Genomic DNA, 23351 nt, shown 5'->3' with positions numbered 1-23351 from the left:
CATCAGATTGCCAGATGGAGAAGCGCGATTCGTCACTCCAGAGAACGCGTCTCCACTGCTCTAGAGTCCAGTGGCGGCGTGCTTTACACCACTGCATCCGACGCTTTGCATTGCACTTGGTGATGTATGGCTTGGATGCAGCTGCTCGGCCATGGAAACCCATTCCATGAAGCTCTCTGCACACTGTTCTTGAGCTAATCTGAAGGCCACATGAAGTTTGGAGGTCTGTAGCAATTGACTCTGCAGAAAGTTGGCGACCTCTTCGCACTATGCACCTCAGCATTCGCTGACCCCGCTCCGTCAGTTTACGTGGCCTACCACTTCGTGGCTGAGTTGCTGTCGTTCCCAAACACTTCCACGTTCTTATAATACAGCTGACAGTTGACTGTGGAATATTTAGGAGCGAGGAAATTTCACGACTGGATTTGTTGCACAGGTGGCATCCTATCACAGTTCCACGCTGGAATTCACTGAGCTCCTGAGAGCGACCCATTCTTTCACAAATGTTTGTAAAAACAGTCTGCATGCCTAGGTGCTTGATTTTATACACCTGTGGCCATGGAAGTGATTGGAACACCTGATTCTGATTATTTGGATGGGTGAGCGAATACTTTTGGCAATATAGTGTATGTCAAATAAAGACAACTTAACTTAATAGAAATTCCAGGTGTTTAGGAGAGTGGGTTTTGGTTGTGTGTTAAGCTATTTAGGTAATTAATAAAGAAACATAAATTACCGGACAAAAAAAACCTGGGTAAAAATTATATTTTAAATTGCTGGGATCAAAACATGTTTGAAAATTTGAGATTAACAGGAGGGGTCATTCAAACCATTCTGACCAATCAGAATGGAGAATTCGTGTCACTACAGTGTCCACTACATGATGTATGTATAGATGAAGGTTCAGTAGTGACTGGGATCATGCGTGTTATTGCATTCGAGTCATGTCCTATTTATGAGTTGAACACCGCCACAAAGTCGTAATTACAAGTGGGATTTTCTGCGAGCTCAGACTTTCCAAGTTGCGACCGTGTGAGTAAGAAAACACAGGAGGAATCGATGGATGCAGCGCCTGTAGTCGAATGTAATTTTGTTGAAATTGAATGTTTTGTCTCAGACGCTGACTCTAGTTATGATGTGTTTAGCAGTATAAAGAGAAATGCTTTGATTATGTTATGATTCGTTTACAGTGGCTTCATAAACTGATTATAAACAAGAAAAGAAAAAAAAAAACACACCTGATGCACATTTCTATTGTTTTCATTTTCATTTTCTAGAAGTAGAATTTTTTTGCTGTAATTTTGTAGTTAATTAAGAGAAGCTACATCTTCCTCAGACCTGAAGCGACTCGGAAACACGACGTCGCAATTCCGACTTCCGACTCGTACATACGAATTTCCTGGGAACACAGTAAGACCAGAGCGTAAGCTGTTCATAAGGAAACAGTCGTCTTTTTTGTGTATGTGTGGATGTGTACCTTGAGATGTGTAGCAGTTCAGGAGAATTGAGATGATGTGGTGTGTGTGATGTTTACTGAGTGCCAGGCCTGCTCACTGTGGTGCTGCTTCTGCATCACAATGTCTTACACACTCACTGGCTTTTTTTTGTTTTTTTTACTTCTTTTTTTTTTTTTTTGACAGTGTGTGTGTACAGTCTGTGTGGAGCTGTCGAGGTTGGGGGCACGAACCATCTGTCTGCTTTTCATAAACAATATCTCATATGGCGTGCTTTTGCTCTTTCTGTTTGCGGGAAGAAGTGTGGAGGAGCAACAGATAGTGGAGTTTAAATGATGAAGTTTTTCATGATGGAGAAAATGCAGGAGGCTTTGTGCTGGAACTGATCATTTACACTCAGCTCATACTATTACATTATGACAAGACAGAGAGGGCAAAACACGAACAAACTGGAATGTGTGTGTGTGTTGTGTGTGTGTGGGGATGAATTTGCCGAAGGGTGAATCATGCTGGCTCAAGCAGCCGTGTACAAATTCTTCGTGGTCCAATAGAGCAGAGAAACACACACACACACACACACGCACGTCCACACACACTTCATTTCTTTTTGTCATTCCTCTGTTCAGCCGCAACCCAAGAATCCGAGTCGGCATTGCACGGGTCGTCTGGGAACATTCCTGTGCGCTGACCCCGAGACCGTGTGCGCTTTAGACTTGATTGGGCCGTTTTCATCGTGACATGGACGAAATGAAAACAGAACACGACAGGCCCAATTGCGTCTACGTCTCAGGCTATTTGCCCAGAGCTCAGAGAAGAACGCAGACCTGGAACTCATAACATCAACACATCTGCAGATAGGAACTCTAAACACGCTGGAACCCAACACCACTACTGCTCGATGGAGCACCGGCCTGAGGCGAGGTGAAGACGCAGCGTTCACATGGCGAGAACAAATCAGCCGATTCTGGACACAAGGTCACTTAGTGAGTGTTTAAAGGGCATGTTTAAACGCCTGTTAAAGGAAACTGTTCTGTTTAGAAATGTCAGACTTTTAGGTGGGAAGTGTTAGTGTGTATTAGTGTGTATTAGTGTGTGTTAGTGTGTGTTAGTGTGCATTAGTGTGTGTTAGTGTGCATTAGTGTGTGTTAGTGTGCATTAGTGTGTATTAGTGTTAGTGTGTATTAGTGTGTGTTAGTGTGTATTATTGTTATTGTGTGTTAGTGTGTATTAGTGTGTATTAGTGTTAGTGTGTATTAGTGTGTATTAGTGTGTATTAGTGTTAGTGTGTATTAGTGTGTGTTAGTGTGTATTATTGTTATTGTGTGTTAGTGTGTATTAGTGTTAGTGTGTATTAGTGTGTTAGAGTGTATAAGTTCATGTTAGTGTGTTAGTGTGTATTAGTGTTAGTGTGTATTAGTGTGTGTTAGTGTGTATTAGTGTGTGTTAGTGTGCATTAGTGTGTTAGTGTGTATTATTGTTATTGTGTGTTAGTGTGTATTAGTGTGTATTAGTGTTAGTGTGCATTAGTGTGTGTTAGTGTGTATTAGTGTTAGTGTGTGTTAGTGTGTATTATTGTTATTGTGTGTTAGTGTGTATTAGTGTTAGTGTGTATTAGTGTGTGTTAGAGTGTATAAGTTCATGTTAGTGTGTTAGTGTGTATTAGTGTGTGTTAAGTGTATAAGTTCATGTTAGTGTGTTAGTGTGTATTAGTGTTAGTGTGTATTAGTGTGTGTTAGTGTGCATTAGTGTGTTAGTGTGTATTATTGTTATTGTGTGTTAGTGTGTATTAGTGTTAGTGTGTATTAGTGTGTGTTAGAGTGTATAAGTTCATGTTAGTGTGTTAGTGTGTATTAGTGTGTGTTAAGTGTATAAGTTCATGTTAGTGTGTTAGTGTGTATTAGTGTGTGTTAGAGTGTATAAGTTCATGTTAGTGTGTATTAGTGTTAGTGTGTATTAGTGTGTGTTAGTGTGCATTAGTGTGTTAGTGTGTATTATTGTTATTGTGTGTTAGTGTGTATTAGTGTTAGTGTGTATTAGTGTGTGTTAGAGTGTATAAGTTCATGTTAGTGTGTTAGTGTGTATTAGTGTTAGTGTGTATTAGTGTGTGTTAGTGTGCATTAGTGTGTTAGTGTGTATTATTGTTATTGTGTGTTAGTGTGTATTAGTGTTAGTGTGTATTAGTGTGTGTTAGAGTGTATAAGTTCATGTTAGTGTGTTAGTGTGTATTAGTGTGTGTTAGAGTGTATAAGTTCATGTTAGTGTGTTAGTGTGTATTATTGTTATTGTGTGTTAGTGTGTATTAGTGTTAGTGTGTATTAGTGTTAGTGTGTATTAGTGTGTTAGAGTGTATAAGTTCATGTTAGTGTGTTAGTGTGTATTAGTGTGTGTTAGAGTGTATAAGTTCATGTTAGTGTGTTAGTGTGTATTAGTGTGTGTTAAGTGTATAAGTTCATGTTAGTGTGTATTATTGTTATTGTGTGTTAGTGTGTATTAGTGTTAGTGTGTATTAGTGTTAGTGTGTATTAGTGTGTTAGAGTGTATAAGTTCATGTTAGTGTGTTAGTGTGTATTAGTGTGTGTTAGAGTGTATAAGTTCATGTTAGTGTGTTAGTGTGTATTATTGTTATTGTGTGTTAGTGTGTATTAGTGTTAGTGTGTATTAGTGTTAGTGTGTATTAGTGTGTTAGAGTGTATAAGTTCATGTTAGTGTGTTAGTGTGTATTAGTGTGTGTTAGAGTGTATAAGTTCATGTTAGTGTGTTAGTGTGTATTAGTGTGTGTTAGTGTGCATTAGTGTGTTAGTGTGTATTATTGTTATTGTGTGTTAGTGTGTATTAGTGTTAGTGTGTATTAGTGTGTGTTAGAGTGTATAAGTTCATGTTAGTGTGTTAGTGTGTATTAGTGTGTGTTAGAGTGTATAAGTTCATGTTAGTGTGTTAGTGTGTATTAGTGTGTGTTAAGTGTATAAGTTCATGTTAGTGTGTTAGTGTGTATTAGTGTTAGTGTGTATTAGTGTGTGTTAGTGTGCATTAGTGTGTTAGTGTGTATTATTGTTATTGTGTGTTACTGTGTATTAGTGTTAGTGTGTATTAGTGTGTGTTAGAGTGTATAAGTTCATGTTAGTGTGTTAGTGTGTATTATTGTTATTGTGTGTTAGTGTGTATTAGTGTTAGTGTGTATTAGTGTGTGTTAGAGTGTATAAGTTCATGTTAGTGTGTTAGTGTGTATTAGTGTGTTAGAGTGTATAAGTTCATGTTAGTGTGTTAGTGTGTATTAGTGTGTGTTAAGTGTATAAGTTCATGTTAGTGTGTATTAGTGTGTGTTAGTGTTAGTGTGTATTATTGTTATTGTGTGTTAGTGTGTATTAGTGTTAGTGTGTATTAGTGTGTGTTAGAGTGTATAAGTTCATGTTAGTGTGTTAGTGTGTATTAGTGTGTGTTAGAGTGTATAAGTTCATGTTAGTGTGTTAGTGTGTATTAGTGTGTGTTAAGTGTATAAGTTCATGTTAGTGTGTTAGTGTGTATTAGTGTGTGTTAGAGTGTATAAGTTCATGTTAGTGTGTTAGTGTGTATTAGTGTGTGTTAAGTGTATAAGTTCATGTTAGTGTGTATTAGTGTGTGTTAGTGTGCATTAGTGTGTTAGTGTGTATTATTGTTATTGTGTGTTAGTGTGTATTAGTGTGTATTAGTGTTAGTGTGCATTAGTGTGTGTTAGTGTGTATTAGTGTTAGTGTGTATTATTGTTATTGTGTGTTAGTGTGTATTAGTGTTAGTGTGTATTAGTGTGTGTTAGTGTGTATTAGTGTGTGTTAGTGTGCATTAGTGTGTGTTAGTGTGCATTAGTGTGTGTTAGTGTGCATTAGTGTGTGTTAGTGTGTATTAGTGTTAGTGTGTGTTAGTGTGCATTAGTGTGTGTTAGTGTGTATTAGTGTTAGTGTGTGTTAGTGTGCATTAGTGTGTGTTAGTGTGTATTAGTGTTAGTGTGTGTTAGTGTGTATTAGTGTTAGTGTGTGTTAGTGTGCATTAGTGTGTGTTAGTGTGTATTATTGTTAGTGTGTGTTAGTGTGCATTAGTGTGTGTTAGTGTGTATTAGTGTTAATGTGTGTTAGTGTGCATTAGTGTGTGTTAGTGTGTATTAGTGTTAGTGTGTGTTAGTGTGTATTAGTGTTAGTGTGTGTTAGTGTGTATTATTGTTATTGTGTGTTAGTGTGTATTATTGTTATTGTGTGTTAGTGTGTATAAGTTCATGTTAATGTGTATTAGTGTGTGTTAGTTTGTTTTAGTTTGTGTGTGTGTGTGAGTGTGTTTGTGTGTGCGTTATTTTGTGTTAGTGTATATTAGTGTTAGTGTGTGTTATTTTGTGTGTGTTAGTGTGTATTAGTGTGTGTGTGTGTGTGTGTGAGTGTGTATTAGTGTGTGTGTGTGAGTGTGTATTAGTGTGTGTGTGTGTGAGTGTGTATTAGTGTGTGTGTGTGTGAGTGTGTATTAGTGTGTGTGATTTGTGCGTTTCCCTCAGTAAAGCGTCAGCAGCTCGGTGCCATTTCTGGCAGCTGTCACTCCTCTGATTTTTTTTCCCTCCAAATCCAACAGCTTTCCTTTAAAACTGTCAGCAGCCTCTCTGACACATGTTCTTCACAGTGGAGATACTTTTATACGAGGTTTCCGCTCCTCTTCACCAACCACAGATCTCTGTCGCTCTCTGTCACTCTCTCCTTTTCACTCACTTGTGTCTGTCTGTCTCTCTCTCTCTCTCTCTCTCTCTCACCCTGTTTCACTGTGGGAGATGAAATTGGTTTCCCCTCCATAAGACATTCTTCTTGGCCTGACTCTGGACTGCAGGCTGGACCGAGGGATCTGAATCTCGGAAACGCTGCAGGTATCTGTTTTGACGCGACACGAAACAGGATGAGTTTAGGGAAAAAATAGAAGAAGAAAATGACTTTCTTTTTTGTATTTAATTCCCAAGTTTTTTTTTTTTTTTTTTGTGCTCCAACACTAAAATTAATTCCGGCAACTTGTCATTTTACATTAGAGCATGAAGTGGACTGGTGTATGGCTGCGGAAAGCAAATTGCGCCTTGTTGCCATGGGAGCGCTTTCTTATTGTGCCGTCGGGTAGCGAGCTGCTGCCAGAACTGGAGCCCACCTGTTTCCGGCCTTCTTTCATAAGCAGAGCTCCCAGCATGGGGAGAGACTTTTGACATGGATCCCTCAGCACATGTATGATTTATTAAAAACAACAACAACAAAAAAATGATTAAGCGATTAAAGCATGCGTGTTTAAATTGAAAATTGGTGGCTTTGATGATGATGATGATGATGATAATGATGACGATGAAGATGATCTAGTTTTATCCAACGTTTCTTCCATTTACAGTATAACGATCCTCGTTCCTTTTCCTCTGCTGCTTTGAAACTCCTGTTTCCAGAACGAGACAGAAATTGGCTCCGGCTATAATCTGCAAAACCCCTCTTATTTTTTTGAGCGCTCTTTATTTTCATCTTATTGTCTGCCGTATGTTTCAGCATGAAGCTCACTGCACCCACATGCTGGCAAACTCACAAAGCCAACTAATACCACAGTCTGATTCCCTGCCTACAACTCAGATCGTCGTCTGTCCGTGTTCTGTTCTTATTGTGGTGTACCGCTGAAGCCAGCACACACACACACACTCCCACCTGCGTGTACCGATCGCCCCTCCTAATCAAGTCAGACGAGCACACCTGTGCAAACAGATGTCCACGGGGATCGTTCACTCATAAAGATCACAGGAAGCGCTCCTGGAGAGAGTCGAGGCCTCACGTAGGAAACGGCACACAGCCGCAGGCCTCCTCCTCCATCCCGTCGCTCGCATGTTTTGTGTTTAATACCTACTCTATTAGCTCTTACACAAGCTACGCAGGAGACGATTCTGTTCTAAAATGAATCGAGGCCATATGTTTCCGAATGTTTTCTGTATAGAAACCCTGTGTTATGTATATATCCCTCTCATTAGGCTCTTAATTAAAACCCTAAAGGACTTTGTTCCTCCAGTTTTTCCATCCATCTGTATTGTTTAAAAAAAAAAAAAAAACACTTCTTCAGTCATTACAGCTTTTAAGCATAATCATGTGGCGCGACTGAGCCGTAAGCGTGGATGATTGTCAGCGTTACAGGCTGCAGTTCTTTTTTTTCCCATCTTTAGCAGTCCACAGGTGTCCACTATTGTCTCAGAAAGGAGGAGGAGGAAAAGGAACAGAGAGGTATTCATTTTAACGTCTCCAGAAAAGTTGAATTGATTTTAATGATGAGCTTGTTGCCACGTGCTGCCATGTGCGTTTGGGTGATTGGAACAGTGGTGACAGATTTCTGGCTGGAATCAGAGCTACACGTGAGTAAATGATTGCGAGAGGTGTTGGATGAAACACTGAGACTGTGTGAAACGACAAACAAGCAGCAAAAAATTATTAACTGAAGAAATGACTGAGATTTTGTTCCACTTTTCAAGTGGTTTGTAGTGTCATAGTTTGGAACAGGATAGATGCAGACATGCCCAGATGAACCAGTGAGACACACACACACACACAAAATCATAACATTCTACTCTGTCGAGAGCCACACCCTGAAAGCTGAGCCAGACTCTGGCAGTGTGTCCATATGAGCTCATGGATGTGTGCTGCTGATTCTGGCGTCATCCTGTTACCCACAGGCACTCATACCACGCCCAAGAGACATGCTACACCCACATCCACACACACACACACACATTGGCAATTGATCTGGCTATTATCTGGTCTGTAATCTGTGTGTTTGTTTGAGCGGTGCAGGGATCGCCTAATGATCTATTGATCCCCTCATCATCGACCTCAATCAGGTAGAACAGGACGACTGGCTCAGAGACACCTCCGGGGCTCCCCTGTGTCCCCCGCTCTCCTCTCCTCTGCTCTCCTCTTCTCTTCTCTTCTCTTCTCTTCTCTTCTCTTCTCTTCTCTTCTCTTCTCTCCTCCCCTCTATTCTCCTCTCCTCCACCCTCCTCTCTGACACTGGCAACCTCTCTGCACCCCCCCTCTTTCTTTCTCTCTCTCTCTCTCTCTCTCTCTCTCTCTCTCTCTTTCCTTCCTGCTCTTCCCTTTTCCCATCTCATCTCATCTCACCGTTTTTCCTCTGTTCCACAGAGATTAGACATTACAGTGCTTTTAACATTAATGCATTTAGCTAACGCTGTTACCCAGAAAACCCAGCTCACGTTTGTTTTTTGTTTTGTTCAACTCACAATACCAGGCAAGGATTTGAATTCGTAATGGTTCTTTCTGAAACGTCTTGTTATAATCAGAAAGTGTCAAAAAGCAGCGTAAAACTTAGAAGTAGAGAAGTTTTTTTGGTTGCTGAGGATCTGGGTAGGACAGCAGGTCAGTACTTTTTCTTCCGTATTCCCAAAATCTCCAAACTGATTTTCAGCCTTCTGTTGTGCGACCGTGTGTGTATAACAGAATACAGCTCGCCGGGTGTGTCGGCTTCTTATCCCGACCAATAATTTACTCGCTTCCTGTCAGTAAAAAGCGAAATAAATAATATAACGCATATTAAATGCACTTAAAGCGTCTCTGATGTGGTGATGAGTTTCCTCCACAGCCACAGGACAGAATGTAGAGGAAACACTTAGTAACTTAGTCTTCCATTAATCACTATGACTCACACCGACGTGCAGGTCAGTGTTCTTGCTCGCACTGGAGAAGTATATCACGTCTAATATACAGCTCGAGCTGGAGTTCTGGGCTCAGGAGATGGTCAGGAAGCACATTTGATATCTATTTCCAAAGAATATGCCAAAACATACCACGTTTGCTGATAAGATCAAACTGAAAATTGGATTTTGGAAAGAAGTTCAGTTTTTCTGCACAAGTTGATCAATTCATTAGCATTTTTGTTAAATTGAGAAGAGTTTACAGTTACTCTATGAGCTCTAACATGTTAACTTGCTCTTAAATTATTCGTTATGTGAAGGTGAGAGATGCATAATATTAGCTTTGATTGCTGGTTAGCATCCAGCGCACAAGCTACTGAAATATACAGTGATTAGCTATAACATTAAAACCACTGACTGTGACGTGAATAATGTTGATTATCACATTACATTGTCAGTGAGGTGATATATGTCAGGCAGCGGTCAGTTCTCAAAGTTGATGTCTTAGAAGCAGGAACAATGGGCTAGCGTAAAAATCTGAACACCTTTGACAAGGATCAAATTTGTGATGTCTAGAAGCCTGGGTCTGGGCTAGTCCAAAACAGCAGGTGTTGTGAAGTGGATTTGGACGTTGATCTACATTTACATTATTTACTGTCCAGTGTCACCCAAATGAGGATGAGGTTCCCTTTTGAGCCTGGTATCTTCCTCATATCATCTCAGGGAGTTTTTCCTTGCCACCTTCACCTCAGACATCTCATTAGGGATAAATTTTATGGATAAATAGTAACGTAACTTTAAACTTTATAATTTTTTGTACGTTTCTATACTTCTGTAAAGCCGCCTTGAGACAATGTCCATTGTTAAAAGCGCTATACAAATAAATTGAATTGAATTGAATTGTTCCTGGTAGGAAGTGGTTAGTACCTACCAAAAGTGCTCTAAGGAAGGACAACAGGAGAACCAGCGACAGGCACAAGCACCCCATATGATCCAAACCCACTGAAGAACTATAGCAACTATAGCACAAGTGTATATATATAGTGTCTTATAGAAAGGAGTCAGATCACACAGAGCATCACAGCTCACTGTGTATGGAGCTGCGTAGCTGCAGAGCCTCAGAGTGACCATGCTGACTCCTGAACACCATCCAGAGCTTCTACACTGGACATCTGAGTATCAGAACTGGACCATGGAGCAGTAAAAGAAGGAGGTCTGGTCTGATGAAACACATTTTTTTGCAGGATGTATGTGTCTGCAAGGCTTACCTGGGGAAGAGACAGCACCAGAAAATGGCGAGCTGGTGGAGGCACTGTGATGCTCTGAGCAATGTTCTGCTGGGAAACTTTGAGTCCTGGAGTTCTTATGTGTGTGTTACTTTCACACTAAGTATAATGGCAACGTCAGTGTCCAGCAGGATGATGCTCAGGAATGACTTGAGAAACATAAGAGTTCATGGTTATGACTTGGCCTCCAAATTCTCTGTGGGATATGCTGGACAAAAAATTCTGATCTGTTTTGCTGGCATAAGAGGACAAATATCAGGCAGGTGGGTTTGATGTCATGACTGATGTGTACATGATGAAATCTTACTCATTAAATTGATGCGAGCGAGTGCTTTAAAAAACATCAGAACATCAGTTTACATGATTGAAAGCCAGAAATATTTCCATACAAATGACCTCCATCCTTTCCACAGCCATCAAGTATAAATTAGGAAACTGTCTTTAATTTGTGTTTGAAATATACATATCAGAAATAACATTCAGCCTGAAACCAGAACCTGTTCATCTCTTTATTTTAATGGCAAACATTTATACTATGAACAACAACAACAACAACAACAAAAAAACATTTTCCATGTGTCTTTAATGTGAGAGGAAGTGTCAGGCTTTATTATTAAACCATCTCCTCTGAATGGAGTGTTAATGTGTATATGGCTGCAGCTTTGTTGAGAGAAAATTAGTTTCAAGTGCAGTGAAGGCCGCAGTAAACTGTGCTGCTGAGAGCGATGCTTTGTGGCCCAGTTAAGAAGATGGAAAACATGCCACAGAAACGGATATGGACTGGAGGATAAAGGAGCTCTGAGGTGGAGACGAGACAAGTCGGGTTTACTTTTACACCACAGCATGCGTCCTGATGTTTACTTCTACAGTACTCCACCTCCATACTGTGAATGCAGGACTGTTTTTTTTTTTCTGCTGTCTGTAGCAGTTGGGTTTTTTTTTACACGTCCAAAATGTCTGTAAATGTCTGCATGTCAATATTATTTTCGACACTTTTTCTGATGAATCATTTCAAATTTTTTCGATTTTGCGAGGACATATGTGATATCCAAAGCTTTAAAATTGCTTCAAATTTCAGTTTTTAAATGATTAGATGTATTAATGTGTATTATATTATTATCATTTTAATACATCATTTAAAAATTAGATATGGCAGAATTTTCTGACACTTTGATATGGAAACTGACACCGTATGAGTATGACACCTCAGATCCTCATCCGACATTTTATTTAAAAATTAAAGAAAAGCTTTTTTATTATTATTATTATTATTATTATCACTGTTATTATTGTTGCTATTGTTAAAATTATAATAATAATAATTAATAATAATAATAACTTTTTTCACATACAAATCAGTTAAATTGTATATATATCGCTGGGTGTAAAATATAAACCAAATAAAAATCTAAAAAAATTAAAAAATCTTAATAAAAAAGGGAAATTTTGGTAATTATTATTTTACAAATCTAGTTCCTATATTTCCGATGTCTGATGCTTACATATGCTCTGTGGTGGTATGTACAGTAAATGTAGTGTGTTTATTGTGATACTGTGTGTGTATTATAGAAATGTTTCTAAGAATCATGACACGATGATATTGCTGTCACTTCGCCCACACTCACCTCTCTCTCATGTCAGAGAACGTAGACTTCTATTTGTCCCTCAAGCTTTATGTGTGATTGCCTGCTCCTGCCTGATGACTTGTTGATTGACATTTTGTGTTTTGTTGTATATAATACAAATACACACCAGTAGCAGTGTGTGGAGTTGAGGATCTGTTGTTCATGTTGCTCATGTTCTCTCTATGCTTCAGGGGTTTCCTCAGGGTGCTCAGGTCTCCTCTGATTGCCATCTCTGAATTGTCTGTAGTGTGTGTGTGTGTGTGTGTGTGTGTGTGTGTGTGCGTTTGTGTGTGCGTGTGTGTGTGTGGGTTGGCACCTCATCCATAGTGTCCCCTGCCTTGTACCCAGACTCCTCTAGGATGCATTCCAGGCTCCATGTGACCCTGTTAAGGAAAGTAGTACAGAAAATGGATGGATGGATGGATGGATGGGTGGATGGATGGATGGATGGATTCATGGACAGATGGACGGATGGATGGATGGAGTGATGGACAGATGGATGGAGTGATGGGCAGATGGATGGAGTGATAGATGGATGGATGGTTGGAAGGATAGATGGATGAAGGGATAGATGGACAGCTAAAACAGCATTATCTGTTACTATCACACTGAGGAAACAAAACACACTTGAGACAGAAAAACAGTGGCCGTGTGGCAGATGGACAGAGATTAACAGAGATTAGCAGACAGCTTTGCTTGGTTTGATTGTCCAGCAGCTTCCTCATTTTAGTCAAATTCGTAACTGATTCAGTCGAAGCTTAATCTAGAGCGGACTCTGTTTCTCTGTGTCTGATCCTGTATGTCGAGAGTACACTGTATATCATGAGGAAATATCCCTATGTTTCTGTTTTCTAGTAAGTAAAAGTAATGGTGAAGGTTTTCTCCGTAATTCTTTTCTGTGTCTGAGTTTCCTCACCAGCAGGAGGGTATGACCTCATGTCAGAAGAATATGCCGCTTTATTGGAAACGTTTCCGCTGCCTCGTTTCTCAGTCAGACGCTCGGTTTGATTATAGCTGCTCCATCTGATCAGTGGGCAATGGTGTGTGTGTGTGTGTGTATGTGTGTGTGTGTGTGTGTGTGTGTGTGTGTCCAGTAGTTGGTCTAAAAAGGGTACAGTCTTGTGTGTGTGTGTGTGGTTGAGGGAGTGGTCTTAGGCAGCAAGTCTGGGCACATCTGATTGCGACTGGCAAGAGAAGAAAGCCCACTCATTCTTGAAACTGGCAGCACAGGAGAAGCTTACGTTATGAAAAGTCCCCAAATCCCTCCACATCTACACACACAGAATCTCTAATAGGAGCTGCTGCTTAGTTCCGGGGTATTCAGTTCAAATTTGTGATGCTTTAGCTCCATAAAAGTCCAGATTTGCAGCTAACATGACTGAATGGTGACAGCTACATTTTTTCCCCTCTTTGATTTTTAATAACAGGACAATGATACCAGGATCACAAAATTCACAAGCTTACACTCCCTACACACAATCTACAGAGGAGCGGGACAAATCACTGACTCAAATATACTGTATATACAGAATTAAAATAGATATATAAATAAAGGTACAAAAGAGCAGGAAGTGAAGACCAAGTGAGGCAGAAAATGATCTGTGATGATGAAGTTTTTCTAACAGCAACAGAAGAGCAGTGGGACTCTTCTATATTTTGGCAGATGCGACCTGAGAAGTTGACCACAATCACAGTGTACATCTTTTTAGCCAGAAAAGTCCAAAAAGGTCAGTGCACGTTTATCGCCACTGTCCATGAACCTTGTTTTTATTCACTACAATAATGACAGTGAGCTCATTAGGATAACTTTGTTTCATTTTTATTTTCTAAAATATTCTCCAGGCTTGTCAGGTCCTCAGATTTCTGGCTGGTTGTTGGTTCTTCTCCTGAAAGCTTGGTTCAAAAGGTTGGAATCGTATCATACAGTGTTATATCAGCTTCTGTACTAATACAGTCCCTGCTGGTTCTCCAGCGAGAGATCAGAAGTGTTCAGAATCATGGTACACTGTGCTGTGTGTGTCCAAGAACTAGTCTTACTAAAACGGTGGTGAAAGCAGTCCATCTGAACTTCCTCTCTCCTTCTCTCATGTGGTTTAAAACGGAGATTGGAGGTGGCAGGAAAAGGCTTCTTCAATGCTGAGAGAACAGATGCGATAGCAATTAAACCTGACACGGCCATTTAGAGCTTCACACACTATTCTGTGAGGGCCTGATGGCACCAGCGAGCCACACTCAACTCAACGGGGACAAAATGTGCGAGAGAGAGACAGAGAGAGAGACAGGCATGTATAAATATATGATAGTGGCTTTGGAGAGATTTTAGCACATGCTGCAGTGTAGCTCAGCACTCCCTTTTCCAATATGCATCAAAATGACCAGGAACAATAAATAAATAAATAAATATTTTTAAATAAATGTATAGAAATACATATATATATATATATATATATATATATATATATATATATATATATAAAATAAAGATTAAAAATATATATATTAAAATATTAAAACCACCTGCTTAATATAGTGTAGTTCCACATGTCACCAAATCTGCTGTGAACCATCGTGACTCCACAAGACCTACAATATGAAGGTATCTGGCACTATGATGTTAGCAACAGATTCTTTAAGACCTGTAGGCTGTGAGGTGAGGCCTATTTATGGATGAGAATTATTTGTTCCAGCAACATCCCACAGAAGTGTAAACAGACTGAGATCTGGGGAATTTGGAGGCCAGGTCTACACCAGGAACTCAGATTTGTCAACCGATATCTGAACAGTGTCTGCAGCGTGTCAGAGAGCATCATCCTGATATTAGGGATGGCATGAAGGGGTGAACCTGCTCTACAACACTGTACTTGTCAAAGTAACATCCACATGAATAACCCACGATTTCACAGCAGAACCTTGTCCAGAGCTTCACAGAGCTCTAGACATCACAGTCCAGCCCTTGTCAAAGTCACTCAGAATCTTACACTTGCCCATTTTTCTTGCTTCCATCCCATCCACTTTGAGTCTGACTGCTGTGTAATATTTCCCACTCCTCTGACAGGTAACAAGCTCATCAACATTATTCACTTCACCTGTCAGTGGTTTTAATGTAATGGCTGAGCGATGTATATTTTGCATGTTTGCACGTTTTCTCAGCCGCTGTAACACATCTTTGCTTTGCCATGTTTGCTCAGCGTATTCCCATTGGCTCCTGATTTTCAGACAGTATTATGTGCATGCAAGCGAGCCACTGAGATGAGGCTCGGAGTGTGAGGGAATCGGGGAATAAGACACGAGCGATGGCGAGATCTACAAGTGTTACGTTTTGTGATGAGGTGGAATATGTGACAGGGCGACGATGCCACGGAAACCTCCGTAACTCTGCTTAGAACAAGATTATTGAACCATCGTGACACAAACTGTAGGCTTTTCCCAATGATTATGAACTCTGCCACTGCCATGGCAAAGATGGATTAAAGCTGCAGTGTTTCTGCCTTTATGGTGGATTTGTGTGATATCAAAGTGCAGACATCATCTCAGCTTAGAAACCAATCTCTCTCCCTTTCTCTCCCTCTCTCTCTCCCTTTCTCTCCCTCTCTCTCTCTCCCTCTCTCTCTCTCTCTCTCTCTCTCTCTAACCATCTCTTCTCTTCCAATCCTCCCCACAGATTCTGTGAACTACTCCAGTAATACGTTTCCATCACAAGAAGCCGCATCTCCTGTTCTTCTCTTAATACCAAAAATAATTTAGGTGTATTGATGGAGAAAGCCATTTTATCCCTAAATCTGGCCTGTTGAGAGCTTGCTGCATGGCTCGGAATTAGACCGTGACAATCTCCAGCACTATCTCCGTTCAGCAAAATGCTGCAGTGATGCAATAAGCCTCGGCTTCCTCAGCACAGCTGTTTTTGTTTTTTTTTTCCTTTTTCTGAGATATAGCATCTTAATCTCGAACACAATGCACACAATGCACAAAAGGCCGTCATGTACCTGACATCTTTTTTGAACACGTGGAAAGACTCATGAGGCCTATTTCTGAACATCACACACCAGATATTGGTATATTCTACTGATCTCTTCTAGATCTTTTTTTCTTGGTCTCACTCCCTGTGCTGTGCTATCAATACGAATATCATCACAGCAGATGAGAACTTTTCTTTTTCTCCCTGTGATTTATTCTGTACTGCAACGCTTTGTTTGGGCCGTAATGATCGCCGTCATGGCCGAAAGGGACTTTATTATTGACGTGACAGCAACAGGCTGTTAGGTACACAACCAGAGGGGTCTGTGTGTGTGTGTGTGTGTTCTTGATTGAAATGAAGCTGCTGTTGATTTCAGTGAGTGTCTGTGAGTGAGAGCAGGAGAGGTGTGGATACAGGCAGCAAATTAGGCTTCGAATGAGTGTTTGTGTGTGTGTGTGTGTGATTGGGGTTTGTCGAACCAGGTGAATGCGTGGGTTTTCGAAAAGGGGTGTTAAGAAGAAGGTGCTAAAGCAGTGAAAGGTGAAAAGATGCGACGGAGGGGGAAAAAACAGGAGGAATGTGTTGAGCGTCATTTCTGTATGCAGCGAGAAGCCGCTGTTTGATTTTTTTTTTCTCAGCTCTTTCAGATTTAGACTTGATTTAAGATCCCAGTATATCACGTCTGATGGCAGAGCTCCGTGTATATCAGCGTGGATTGGAGAGAGAGAGAGAGCGCATCGATACATACAGTAACTAGCGCTTGTGTAACATTAAAAACACTCAACACTTTTCCATGAGGTTTGTGTTTCCTCCCACAATCTGCCATAACTTACCTCCCGACGCCTGCTAGCGTGTTCTTATTACTTAAAGGCTAATGTTATCACTTAAATCTGAGCAAAACAGGACTTCCTTATTCAACTTCTCACATGTTCCTCACTAGTACTGTTATTTACTGCACCTCTCCTCATCCTCAGATACAACGCCTGAAAGTTGAGGTTTCCACAGGGGAAAGTGGAATGAGGAGGAGCACAGCGAGGGGGCGGGGCTTAGGATTGAAACGGATGTGCAGGATGTTTAGTTTTCAGCTGGTGTTGCTATCAGCCTTCATGTTTTAAATAATTGAAATGATTCAGATCAATGAATTGGAAAGCCTGTTTACTCGAGATTATTTACTCTAATCTACCTCATCAGACAGAGATTTATCAGGAAAATGAGGCTCATACGCCAGTAAAAATGGTCTAGGTCTAGTGACGCTCCTGGCCTACTCAGCGAGGCTTGAGCTTCCTTTCCAGAACCTTCAGACTGACTTGTCCCTCAGGGTTGGAATATACTTCTAACCTCAATCCTGTCAAAAATACACAGCAAAAGACCCACACTGAAAAAAGCTGCTTGAATTTACTTTTATTTGAATGTATACACCAATTAAATGTGATGTAATTTTAAAAAACTGAAGAAAATCAAACCCCACACTCTCACCTGAGCTGGGAATCAAACTCACAGCATTTGGGTTTTGTAGCCAACATAATAACCTCGGTTCTATTTCACTGGGTTTGGATCAACTGCCTAAATTTAATAGTTTAGTTGTCGTCCCCGTCCTTTTGAAATTTCTAACTGCTATCTTACTAGGTGGATTAATCACGTTCACATTCGATCTAGTAATTATAAAACTTTTTACACTGACTTTAATATAAGCTTTTGTTGAGAAATGTCATTTTTCTTTTTAATATGAACCACAAATATGTATTTTTTCTTCAATCTGACTGACCACCTCTTCCTTTTTTTCAGCACACCTCTTCAAACCCCTTAACTAACCCCTTAATAATAAAGAGAATAAATAAATAAATAAATTCTGCCCTTCAGCTCTCACTCCTCTTCTCTGTGCACTTTGCTCGAGCACTCGATTAAAAGTCTTGTAGCTCTACTTGTCCTCTCCTCGATACAGTACACCTCTCGCTGGTGTTTTCCTCGTTTTAAGTCACTTTGGATTAAAGCATCGTCCGGATGAATAAATGTATGAGCTTTTTGTCTTTGGGAAGTTTTTTTTCTCATCACTAGCAGTCAGTCCTGCATTGAACAGGAAAGTTAGTGAGCTGGAGAGTTTATCCAGTAATTAATTTTAATTCCTTTACTTTTCTGGAAGTCTCACTATCCGTAGATTTTTTTTTTTGTATTATTTCCTCGTAGTGATTTGCTGTCTTTAGCTCTGCAGCTCTGCCTCCTCATGCGATGGTGTAGAGTCTTGTTTTGTTTGCTGCTCTGCATTTTCTCATCAGCAGGCTTCATGAGTGCACTCCAAAACCCTGGCACTGCTGCGGAGGGTGTGTGCCTGGCTGCCTGGGGCAAATTAGAGTCGCTCCAATGGGAGTGATGAAGGCGAGACTGTGTGGGTTTCTGTCTTTCTCTCTCTCTCTCTCTCTCTCTCTCTCGATCATGGCAGCATCACTGTGTTAGTGTTGGTGCTCAGCTGGAAAAAATGTGCACAGCCCCACCAAATGCTTCACATCAGGGTAACACACACACACACACACACACAGCCTTTATGTTTGGGTCTATACAAGCCTGACGGCAATGTATCACCTCATTTACATAGACTGGAGTAGCAGACATTCTTCTCTTCTCTTCTCTTCTCTTCTCTTCTCTTCTCTTCTCTTCTCTTCTCTTCTCTTCTCTTCTCTTCTCTTCTCTTTCTTCTGTCTTCCTTTTCTCTTCTCTTCATTCTGTCTTCCTCTTCCTCTTTTTCTTCTCTTCTCTTCTCTTCTCTTCTCTTCTCTTCTCTTCTCTTCTCTTCTCTTCTCTTCTCTTTCTTCTGTCTTCCTCTTCTCTTCTCTTCTCTTCTCTTCTCTTTCTTCTGTCTTCCTTTTCTCTTCTCTTCCTTCTGTCTTCTTCTCTTCTCTTCTCTTCTCTTCTCTTCTCTTCTCTTCTCTTCTCTTCTCTTCTCTTCTCTTCCTTGTCTTCCTCTCTCTCTCTCTCTCTCTCTTCCCTTCCCTTCCCTTCTCTTCTCTTCTCTTCTCTTCTCTTCTCTTCTCTTCTCTTCTCTTCTTTTTCTTCTGTCTTCCTTTTCTGTTCTCTTCCTTCTGTCTTCCTCCTTCTCTTCTCTTCTCTTCTCTTCTCTTCTCTTCTCTTCTCTTCTCTTCTCTTCTCTTCTCTTCTCTTCTCTTCTCTTCTTTCTTCTGCCTTCCATTTCTATTCTCTTCCTTCTGTCTTCCTTCTGTCTTCCTTCTGTCTTTCTCTTCTCTTCTCTTCTCTTCTTTTTCTTCTGTCTTCCTTTTCTGTTCTCTTCCTTCTGTCTTCCTCCTTCTCTTCTCTTCTCTTCTCTTCTCTTCTCTTCTCTTCTCTTCTCTTCTCTTCTTTCTTCTGCCTTCCATTTCTATTCTCTTCCTTCTGTCTTCCTTCTGTCTTCCTTCTGTCTTCCTTCTGTCTTCCTCTTCTCTTCTCTTCTCTTCTCTTCTCTTCTCTTCTCTTCTCTTCTCTTCTCTTCTCTTCTCTTCTCGCTTAATTGCTGATTCACTTTTTAAATTATTTTTAACAGTACTCTTCAATCCCTCCATCTTTTTTTCTGTTTTTGCATCTTTTTTTAATGGCTGTCATGAAAATAGCTTTAGTTGCTCATCAGATGTGGGAGTTTTTTTAATGCACAACATTAAATTAACGACTGTGGAGGGTTTTATTATCTCTTAAAAAGTTTTACCTCTGGCTTTGTGAATCACATCCTTCAGCGTCTCTCCTCAGCACAGAGATTTTTCTCAATGCAAACATTCTTTCAGACGTCTGTGCTGAGCGTGCAGCTGAAATGAAGCAGTAAACATACAGCCAGTAGTGATGCGCTTTTCTTAAATCCATAATCCACACACACACACACACACACACAGTGCTACAGCATGTCATCAAAACACACTCACATGCAGCCTCGAGGTCCTGAATGCTGCTGTAGGAGGCGGAGCTTAATGACTTGATGGGTAACTTGATGGGTGACAGCAGTGGTTAGATCTTTTTTATTACTGAATTTACAGATCAGATACAACAGGGTTTTTTTTCCTGCGGTCATAAGTGTAGGGAACAGAAACTCCTTTTTAGAAGAAATTCTAAGCTATAGCATGATCAAAAATGTAAATAGATGACATCACAGACTCATTTGCATATTCATTTATTCATGGTGATCATTATATCAGATGACACATTAGGTTTCATAAAGAAGGAAGACATTCTCATTCTTATTACTTAATGTATAATTAGGTATGATTAGAGTTTTAGATTCTATTATTTTGTCAAATGTTTTGAAAAATCACTAAATCCAAAAACTCAAAAGCAGTGTAGCTTTACCTAGCACTAGCGTTTTGTTTTTTCTGGTTTCTGCAGTTTCCAGTACCATGGAAGTCTCTTTCCTCAGATCATTAAGATCTGCAAGATTTCAACTGTCAAAATAAAATCCCAGAATCCTTCACAATGTTTTATTTTAAAGCCTGTCATGTTCTTGGCTCTGGATCTGCAGCAATAGAACCTTCTAGAACATTCTTTAGCTAAGAACCGGCTGTTTTGTGGTGAAAAAAAAAACCTCAGCACAGACCAGTTTCAGGTTAGACACCAGCTCTGTGTCAAAGAAAAGGCACAACGTACAGGTGGCCACACACACACACACACACATACACACACACACACACACACGTTGCCTAGAACTATGTGGGTAATTGTTACCTTTTCAGTTGAATACAAGTGGTGTTTATCGACCATTATGTGAGCCCCTGGCAGTAATGGCTGTATAGGAACAGTCCAGTCCCACTCCACAGTCTATTTTCAAACCTGTACCCTGTGTGAGCTCGCTCTTTTTTCTTTCCTCTATCCCTCTTGCTGTGATTCCTCTTCAGACCCCCGGATGATGGAGCAGCCGTTTATCTGGTTGCTCCTGATGCTAATGGAATATCTTTTTACTCCCACAGGGATCCAGGCTGTTCCCTCAGCCCAGCCAGATTATGCATACTCACTGAGAGTTCCCTTTATATTTCCACATACACACGGTTTCATATTGTTTGCACTTGCTGGATGATATCATCAGACGCACAGGCAAGCGAGAGCCGGTCAGTAACGATTGTAAACTTGCCAATTCGCGTTGTCATGCTTACTCCGTATCGGAGCCTGCGGACCTCCTGCACTGAGGCCCATCTGCTGTCATGAGGTGTACGTGATGGGACGAGAGACGGAGCCTGATGGTCTGTGGGTTTAATCTGTTCTCTACTACTGTGATGAGTAGAACACAAACAACAAGATCTGACTTGAGCACTGTAAGGATCTACGACTTTAACTAATTGATTTGTCAATCTTCTTTAAGAAGGAACTTTGTTCAAAGTTCAGAAACCACTTGTTTTGAATGAAAGGCTTTTTCCAATAGCAGAACAAAATGGTGGATCTTCTCAGACTCAAGGTGTTTCCCTCTGAAGTTGAAACCAAATTTGAAAACACTGTGGATTCTTTCAAACTGGAAACAAGGCTCCTCTTCCATTTTATTTGTCTGTTCATTATCTACAGAATTCTTCTAGTCGTCCAAAAAATATGTGGCCAAACGTATGTGGACACCTGACCATCACACCGTTATGTGTTTCTTCCTCATACAATTCCACATAGGTGAAAGCATCTCTCTGTTGGCTGTAGCATTAAGATTTCCCTTTACTGGTACTAAGAGACTTAAACCCTGTTCCAGCATGACGATGTCCCTGTGCACAGACCAGCTCCAGGAAGACATGGTGTGTTAATGTTGGAGTGGAAGAACTCAAGTGTCCTCGAGTCACAGCTTTCTCTTGAACTCTGAATGAGATCCTTCTGAGCTCAGACCAAGCCAGCTCTTGCTACTCATATCCTGTGTTGTTTCTCCCAAATTTCTTCAACGACTTCTAAATTTGAGTTCTAAGTGGCTTCCTCAAGCTCAGGACAAAACAGTTCCTCAAGACGTCTCCACATGCCAAGGGCACTTCTGTGAACATGTGCACATGGACCATGACTTCTGTGCTCTGAACCACGCCGTTTCTCCTGAATTCTCTTCATGGTGCTTCCTCCAGAATGCAGGAAGTAAGACAGTGAGGGAGATTTATTACTGTAGAACACTCGCTCCGTCTCGGGTGAAATGCCATGACCTTGTTGGCGCTCTTTCCTAATCTGTTGCATTAACTGCAGGAATCAGCATTTCAGAATGGTAATGGGATTAAAAGAGAAGGTCCTGGAGAATCCTGCTCTAATCCGCACACCGGCTTGATCAAAATGCAGACCATCCTTTCTGTCTCCTTTCTTTTTTTTTTTTTATTTTTTATGTCCCTCCAGCCATCACTCTTCTAGTTATTCTCTTCAGACTGGCTGCTGTATGTGGGAACGGGGCTGAGAGCTTGGAGGCATGAGAGTGGACAAGGAAGGCATTGTGCTGCTGGCAGTTGAATGCCAACACAGCTGGATTTTTTCAGCACTCGGTGTGGTAGTTGGGCAGAACATGACGGTTAAATCGGACTGTCTGTCTCTCCTTCAGGTCCCTTTAAATTAAACATCGGAGTGAAACCGAAAGCCTGTGTGGCTAATCTCATTCCAAACACCTCTTACAGCTTTTGAGCTTGTATTAGCCACCATAAAAGGGCTATTTTATTCTCCAGTCAGTCATGTGGCGATAGCAAGTCCTTGAGGGGAATTTGATAGCTGTTGGTTGAGCCGTACAAACACGAGGCAAGGTTGCTTTTCCGTGATAATCCCTTATTTCAAAAAGAACCTAATTTAAGAAAAACCTCATCAGTTTTTTTTTTTATTTGAATATTATAATACACAGTCTGTCCTGCTTAGGTGGCAGCAGTATTTGTCCAGATTACCTCAGAATAAACTTCATTCAGGTTTTTCTGTGAATAAAGTTGCAGCAAAGTTTTCAGCAAATTCAGCATAGTTTTAACTGAACAGAACTGTAAAGAAATTTTGCCCCAAGTAAATCCCGGACGGCTCGAACGAACCACCCTCACATTAGACTGTCACCGAGTACCGAAGGGTGCCAAGACTTTGCTGTGAAGTGCTAGCTGCGTATTTGATATCTCCACGATGCTATAACACTGTAGCAGCAGTGTGCTGAGAACTGAAAGAACAGCAAAGAGTAGCCTGACAGACCAATTTCATGGAACGGTACAAGCAAAGGGGATGGAACAAAAGCAGCAAGGGGCTGAAAGCATGCAATCCAGGCAGCATCCTCATGGCAAAGAGGAGAGGAGGCTGAGAAACGCTGTCACTCTGAAAAGCTGACACATTTTTAATGTGCATGGACCCCCACTTTGAATGAAGGCCTGAAAATGGTCATTGTGCCATCACAATTGACAGTTGGCCAGAAACATGACCAGGAAAAGCGCCCTGTTTGTGAAA

The 23351-nt window shown here is 40.7% G+C and overlaps 1 protein-coding gene across 4 annotated transcripts in view; it reads left to right on the top strand.

Annotated features, from left to right (window-relative positions):
* Positions 1 to 23351, top strand: part of plxnb2b (plexin b2b) — a 139857-nt gene that overhangs the window by 50103 nt on the left and 66403 nt on the right. Inside the window, exon 1 of one of the 4 annotated variants that reach the window (XM_058407907.1) lies at positions 2072 to 2437. The exons of the other annotated variants lie outside the window; for them this stretch is intronic. Coding sequence (XP_058263890.1) covers positions 2395 to 2437 — 43 coding nt within the window. The 5' untranslated portion in view covers positions 2072 to 2394. Of the gene's footprint in view, positions 1 to 2071; positions 2438 to 23351 lie in introns of those variants that run through there. 4 annotated transcript variants of the gene reach the window in all.

Source organism: Hemibagrus wyckioides, linkage group LG14, assembly GCF_019097595.1.
Source record: "Hemibagrus wyckioides isolate EC202008001 linkage group LG14, SWU_Hwy_1.0, whole genome shotgun sequence".
Classification (NCBI taxonomy): domain Eukaryota; kingdom Metazoa; phylum Chordata; class Actinopteri; order Siluriformes; family Bagridae; genus Hemibagrus; species Hemibagrus wyckioides.
The sequence above is the reverse complement of the archived record's forward strand: the minus strand, read 5'-3'. Positions and strand labels throughout refer to the sequence as shown.